The following is an 8064-nucleotide window of genomic DNA, read 5'->3' on the forward strand; positions in this document are numbered from 1 at the left end:
CAATAGAGAACTTTTACAAAATATCTTCTATAAAATTAAGTCGTTTAACAACCAACTTTCGTTATTTAGAGATAAAGTATATTGAAATTATTAAGAGGTGCTAATATTTTGATAACTTAATTTGTTACAAAATGTATCGCTAAATTCGAATAATTACAATATTTTTATAATCAACGGTTAAAAGCTCATCACATATAAAACCAATAACATAATTTATACAAATTGTTCAATTCTTCTGACAAGTGACTTAATGTCAATTACATTATGGTAAAACGAAAAAGAAAAAGAAAAAAAAAAAAAAACGGTGGGCAATTATTAAATTGTAATATTTATTCACAGGCAACATATTTAAAATCAACATAAAAATGTATTAACAATATTAGCAAATTATCTATACTTACATGTACTATTATAATATCTACATATGAGCGACTTAAAAAATTCGTTTCCAAAGAAATAGCTTTTTACAAACCTTAATTGCTCATAATTGACTGAAGGTATAAAAAAAAAAAATTATTATAATTTATCTACATTTATATTTGTATTTTAAATTGAGAAAGAAATTCGCACTTTAATATATCGAATACTCGATAATGCGGCCCAAGCTTAATCCCAAAATCCCAAGGATAATTACGAGCAAAATTTTCTCATTGATAAACAAACTTTTTCCCCCTACATTGTTGTTTTATCCGTTGCTTAAATTTCCTTCAAGTTGCATTGTACAAGTTGTATTTACAATTTAATAATCGATCGAAACAATCTGATTCGACAATATTCTTCTGCAAAATAAGTGTCGCGCATAAACGCCAATCACATACACAATAAAAGCCTATATGACACGCTGAGCACACTTTTTACTCCTTCGACACGTCTCCTAAATATATCCTAAGATGTCTTTCTTTTTCGCCACCAATTTAATAGTACAAACAATCAAATTCAGCGCTAATTCGCGCATACAAAAAAAAAAAAAAAAAAAAAAAAAAAAAAAAAAAAAGAAAAAAAAAAGAAAAAAACAAAAAGGCGTAAGTAGAAAGGCCCTCCAATGGTCGGCCGTAGGAATTGGGCGTTGGAGGTGGCTTGAAAAACGTGCCGGGAAGGTCTTAGGGTCTCGTGTGACCCGTCTCGTCGAGGTAAGCAGTTTCAAGGACCCTGTGAACCGCGTCCGCGTTGCTCATCGTCGATTCTTGTCTCATTTGCCGCTCCTTGTGCAGTAGCTCGAGGCCCTTCTTCGCAGCCTGGGCGTATCCCTTGGAGAGGGCGACCTCGCCCTTAGCTCCGGGTATGTGGCCCGTGTATCCGACGATCGGCGGACTCTCCGCTGACACCTGATTGTCTGTGCGGATAGATGCTGACGTGAGCCGTCGTTTCCTGTCGCATCGACCGCGTTGCTTTATTTCGAGGGGCCGCGCAAACCTTATCGACGCATTGCTTTCACGCACGACGCGAGAGGAACAAAGTGCAAGTGCATTCGTTAGAATCTTAGGAATTTGCATGGATGAGTAGAATCGGTAGAAGTGTGTTGGTGCAGCCAAGCATTACGTCGATAAATAGCGGATTTACGCGCCCCCCCCCCCTCCATCCCAATCCCAATCCCAATTCCCTCGCACACTCGGATAATTTACGTGAATTTAATTGCAATTTTACCTAATGCATCATCGATCAAAATTATAAAAGGAAATTTTATGGCTGTTTAATTTATTTCGTATTAGTTGAGTAATGTACTTTCTTTGAGCGGTTTTTAACGATTTGCCTCACTTTGGATCTGTCTGTAAGTTAATTTAAAAATGCAATTATCATATGTGCTTGATTATTTACACATTTAAGACAGCACGGTGAACGCACAAATAGTAATTAATGCTCAGAGGTCGGCCGGTAATTGTTTATTAACTTTTATGAATAATCTTATTAATTAACGGCTTGCAGAGTTGTTGTGAGTGAGAATTGTATTATTATTATTATTATTATTTTTTTTTTCCACAAAATTCCACAAAACATTCGCCTTTTCATGGGCATTTCTAGTCCGATTAATTAAGAATATTTGATAATATGACGAATCGTGCAAAATTATCTCCATAAGGACAAATGATAAGATTAGAATGAATGATTTGTGATATTAAGATGTTTAGATATCTGGTGAAAGTGGCGCGCAAGTTAATTATATTTATATTTAGAAGAGATTATAATCTAAATTAGCATTCTCTTGTATACGACTCAATTATGATTACGAAACATATTTTTTTTTTTTTTTTTTTTTTTTTTTTTTTTTTTGAACATACTTTAAGCTCTTTAGTAATATTTAAATTTACGAGTGAGTTCTGCCTCTGGATTTGATAAATTTATCAAATGTACTTTGATAGTTCGAGTGGCAAGAGGGTAATACTTTATTTATCAGTCAGAGTCATAGAGAAGACAAATAATTTATTGTGCTGGACATGGATATGTACTAATATCGATTTGAAAATATTCAAAGAATAAATATAAAAGCCTTTATTATTAATAATACATGCTTATAATGTAGGCGTAATACTCGATTAAATTGCTCAATTACAAATATTAGGTTTTTCTTCTTTTTTTTTTTTTTGTTCGCTATTCGCGCGGACATTTGAATTTTACTGCCCATTACTTTCGAACTTTTATCATGAAAACCATGATTAACGGGACAATTAACGTTTGCTTATTATCAAAGCATACTGTCTTCAATAACTTACTGGCTGAAAAATCCTTTACAGCCCGAAAGCAAGCGAGTCTTGGCAGCTATTTGTTGTTTAAGCTCAACGGGTCCTCAATCGACATAAGAAAGAATAGCAACGATGCACGTGTTCACGGAACCGACAATCCGCACATCGATCCGTGCTCGCGGAGGCCACCTCGGCCATACCGAGCCTACCCGAGCCCGAGGTTCATCAATGTCAAGCCCTTAATCGCGTCGATCCTGCCGACCTCCGTGGCGCGCTTGCCCTAACAGCCGCAATAAGGCGAACAAACGCGTCCTAAAAACTGACCAAAGTACTGGCGTCTCCCTCTGTCGTCGTGCCCATGGTCGATCTCCACCTCGACGTTGTCCGTTCTAACGCGGGAGAGCAAGTTGCGCGGGTCCATCCTCTCGTTGTGGGCGCGCATCGCGTCTCGCCTCGTCTTCAGTTTACTTTGAAGCTCGCGCCACTCGACCGCCCCCTCCTCCACGGCCTTCATAAACGTCAAACCGTACCTGCTGCTGTAGCCGGGTATGTAACCTGCGAAAGTGGGGAGAGATTATTGGTTGGCTGGCCACGTCGTCGCCTTGGCTCGTGGAGCTCGTTTATAAGCGAGCCTCGACCGATTGATAATTGATTGGCAGGCCCAAATCGACCTCCCATCCAATGTCTGTGCGCTTGCTCGTAGCACCGATGGTGAAGATGTTCTCTTTCGGGTTTGGCTTTCTAATCGGGAGCACAAGGTCGCCTCGGGATTCGGCGGTTTACGTTGCGATTAAGGTGCAACGATCGAGAGCCGCGGCCCCTTCCAGGCTCATTTTAAAGATTATTATTATTTGTTCGTGAGACGTGTTTCCATATTGAAACCGAATTTCATGAAATGAAATGCGCAGGGAAATAATCGAAAGAGCCGATTTTGAAGTAAATAAGAAGTAAATTGTTGGTTCGCGAGGGGGGGGGGGTAGGCGGGGTGGTAGAACAGTGTATGAATAAAGTATAAAACAAAAATCCAAGATAATTTCATGGAATCGTATCGTTTTGCATTTTATTTTTGATTTGATTATTATAATTCTATTAAATTAATATCACCTATGTCGTGTATAATTGAATGATATCCCTTACGAGCAATTCTAGCCGATGAATAGATATATTTGTTGCGTGTAATTTCTCTTGTTTATAATGTCAACGGTCGCACTCTCATAATTGGAAGCACTATTTTACTTTTTACATAACGAGAGAGTATAATAGAAAGTAATTTGTAAGCGAGATGATTTTATTTTATTTTATCTTGGAATTGCTTCTTATGTCGAAGATATCTATCGGCAATGAGAAAGCTTTGTAATTATAACGAGCTCGTTCGCTTCGCGAAAATGATTTACTTTGCAAGACTTTAATGTTTAACGAGAACATTATTTTTACAACGAATTAATAAGATAGATAATTCATAATACTACCGAAACATTTTAAGTCACTTTGTCGATGATTGGACGGCTTAAACAACAATGACGACAACGACAATACTACCCAACAGTATGCATTAGTATTTGAGAATTTTGATGATTTGCCAATTAGCATCGAGAAACAATAATTGTAACGTACCTGTGTAACCTAATATATACGGTGGGGCTTTGTATATACACGAGTCCTGTTTCCAGTCCCTTTTAACATCCTTGTCTCGCTGAATTGGCGCTAAAGTTTCTTTACCGGAGCTTGGCCTATACGGGCCTGTCTTAAGAATCTTTTTCTCGATTAGTTCCTACAGGATAAACCAAAAAAAAAACAAAAAAACAAAAAAAAACAAAAATAAACAATCAAACAAAGACAAAATAAACGTCAACGATTATTTTACGCATGGCTCGTGGCCCTTAAATTTTTCACTGTAGATTTACTTTCATAATTTCCTCGGTACATGCTCCATATCGCTTGCCAACGCGAAACTTCAGGGTCGGGCAGTGGCCTGTATATCTATAAAACAAAATCACGTAATTAAACATTTACTTTAGATTTAATTTACTTTTTCATTATGTAGTGCATCTCGTAACGCTATACAACTTATACATTATAATAGGACATTTTAAAATTAATATGTTGAATTTGAATACTTATGACGATAAATATTTTGCTTAAAATGCCTAAAAAGCTTACTCTATATTATTAAAAATTCTCAGTTTATAATATATATATATATATATATATATATATATATATATATATATATATATATATTTGTTAATTTTAACTTAAGAATTTCATTGCTCGTGATATGTTAAATTATAGAAATTAAAATACTCTTATTAGCGATAGACTCTTATATCGTACACGCCATGTACGTGTCGTTTTTCGTATCAGAATGTTTTTTTTTTTGTTGTTTTTTTTGTGTTTGTTTTTGTTTTTTTTTGTTTTTTTTTTGTTTTTTTTTGTTTTTTTTTTTTTTTTTTTTTTTTTTTTTTTTTTTTTTTTTTTTTTTTTAATAATTTAGACAAGCTTATCGGAGCTCAAATATTGGAAATAACTACTACTACGACGACTTTTATGTCTGCTAATATATTTCGTTTATTAATAGATAAATAAATAACTTTTAAATTAATATATTAGAGTGTTTAATTATATTATAAATACTGTTTAGCCGTTACATCAAATATCTACGAAACTGCTTGTTATCTATTTAGCGGCAAAGAACAGAAAGCATAGAAGAAAAGTAGATAGAAAGGGACTGCTGAAAGTAATAATAAAGTATATATATGAATGAAGGACGCCAAATGATACACCGACGTGCTCTATACGGCATCGACACAGAATTGAAAATCGAAAACCACCACGAGCAAATGAAAATCACGATAATAGCCCTTTGAAAGACAAACGCCAAGCAAATGCGTTTGACGCAAAGCCCGAATATAAAATATTCAGCAGCATATTATCGAACATAACTATCTATTGCCACGTAATAATCGATAGACTGTTGGATAAAGCCGTTAATGCCGTACGTTCGAACCCATAATTTATTTCTCGAACGCTTATCGTTAAATACGCTATCTTTAAGCACGATAATGAACGTTAATACGCATCTCGTCGTTAAACAAAAAACAAAACAAAAAAAAAAAAAAACAAAAACAAACAAACAAAAAAAACAAAAAGAAAGAAAGAAAATCATGTGATCGTAATCCTTTTATCGTACTTAATTCTCATCTGGCAGCGCGTAATCGCTCATAAAGCGCTGCTGCGCTCCACATTAACAATGCACGTAGCGAGCGAAATGTTTTACTAACGATAGTCACTAACCAGGCAAACCCATGAGCGACTCGCGACTCGCGACTTGTATGTACACTTTATGGATTTACGTATTCCAGGCGCGGTGGAAAGTAGCCGTGGGTGTTACTTGGGGGTGGGTGAGTGGGTGGGGGGGTCGACGCCTAAGGCTAAAGTGGGCCAGCGTTGACCCAGTAATGTTAAATCGACTGAGCCGACACGAGCGACGAGCGACGAGCCGACTCGGCTCCCTGTGACGGTCATGGCTCAATAACCAGCTGGTTCACTCGATATATAGTCGCGCGGATTTTTCGTCTACCTCGATCCCGGCCTCGGCAATGTCAATGCCCACACCACCGCGACATATCCGATATGACTAGAGTTTTACCCGCAGCCGACCAGTCGATGTCCCTGTCGCCGCTTCGACGTACGATTACTGCAATACGACGTACGCGGCTGCACGTGCAAAATCACGACGCCACCACCATCGAGCAAATGCTACCGCTTAGCGGCTAGATTATCGATAATGTTCTTTTGTTTTTGTTTTTTACATCATACGAGGCGGCAACTCGTTTCGGAAACGTACATTCGCAACATTCTTTCAAGGCTAAATTTACTATGATAATGTTGGGGCAGGTTTGTATGCAGGTTGGGGCCAAGTTGGTGAAAACAGAAAAAAAAAAAAAAAAAAAAAACCAAAAAAGAAAACTTATGGGATGTTTTACGTAATCGGGTACGAAGAGTATGAATGAAGGTGAGGCGGTCGATTAACCGAAAGAACGCAATATTATGTAGAATTTGTACCGATAGCTTATCAAAATATCGAATAACTGACTCGTTGCTCGGCATTTCAAGGATATTCTGAAACGACCAATCCTGATCGATGATGATTGCCGATCGATAAGACCGCTGAAAAAATTATTATCTAAAAACTTTGTTGACGAGCGATCGAACAAAACGGAAATTTATTTACAATCTTATAAAGTTTGTAATTAATTCTCTTCTAATTATTCGCATTTAATTAATCCAATTAGCTTACTTTTATGCGCTTCCAGATTATCTTTAATACCTTCGTACTTGACACTTATCAATCTCGTTTGATTATTTACATTTTTACATTAAACAGTTGCATTATCAATTAATTAATTAATTTATATAAAGTATTTTATAATTATTGTATAAGGTAAACGATGGGATATAAATGTTTCACCTTGTTTAATTTATTTATAGGATGTAATAATGTAACTAGTCACATATAATAAGACGATGACGATGTCGAGTAAACTATTGTCAAATATTCTACATGCATTGAAGGATTTTATTTTATTTGCAATTTATATGTCAGTTACTGTATATAATAATTATATATATATATATATATATATATATATATATATATATATATATATTAAGAGAATTTATCATATTGATTCAAGTTTGACTAAATAGCGATGTTATAAACAAAATTTGTAAAAAAAAAAAAAAAAATATTAATTTCATTAAAGTATAAGAAAAAAAGTATCTTGCATAGTTGAAACTCTTTCTCTCTCTCTCTCTCTCTCTCTCTGTACGTGCGCACGTATTTATCATGGACATTATTCATCTTCTAAAGATACATATTTTATATTTTCTACTTTTAATAACTTGACTAAGATTACGAAAATAAAAATTTACTTCCAAAGCTTAGGCGTTACGTAACGTTTTGTCGTTTGCACTATACGCTAATAAAATCTACGACGATGAAATGTGCGATAATTGTAAATTGTGTCTCGTACTAAAAGATATGCAAATCTTTCTTACACCTTTGTGAAAATAATGTGCTATATTTATACGAATAATTCAGTAACTCCAATTTTCATGTATAAAATTAGTTAATAGCGAGTACGGCATCCTATACTTACTGATAATATAATGCCGTTCAATCGTTCGATGACGATAAAAATCGAATGTGCAAATTTCGCATAAAGATGATCGATAAGGTATTATTTTTTTTTTTTTTTTTTTTTTTTTTTTTTTTTTTTTAATATAAACGACCGAATTAAGAGGCCGAATCGACAGCCGTGGATAGGCTGCGCGGGTCGATAAATCTGCCGCTCAAGTCGAATCTGACGCGCAAATAAAAGTA

The 8064-nt window shown here is 35.3% G+C and overlaps 1 protein-coding gene across 1 annotated transcript; it reads right to left on the reverse strand.

Annotated features, from left to right (window-relative positions):
• Positions 1-1036: 1036 nt before the first annotated feature.
• On the reverse strand, positions 1037-4678 carry Ip6k (Inositol hexakisphosphate kinase; the record flags this gene model as incomplete). The annotated part of the gene is made up of 4 exons (XM_011496711.1): positions 1037-1537; positions 3003-3233; positions 4293-4449; positions 4583-4678. Coding segments are annotated over 4 exons (921 nt in total), but the record flags the coding sequence as incomplete, so codon positions are not given.
• Between the last annotated feature and the right edge of the window lie 3386 nt (positions 4679-8064).

The sequence above is a fragment of the Ceratosolen solmsi genome, unplaced genomic scaffold (genome assembly GCF_000503995.2).
Source record: "Ceratosolen solmsi marchali unplaced genomic scaffold, CerSol_1.0 scaffold29, whole genome shotgun sequence".
NCBI classification, from domain to species: Eukaryota; Metazoa; Arthropoda; class Insecta; order Hymenoptera; family Agaonidae; genus Ceratosolen; species Ceratosolen solmsi.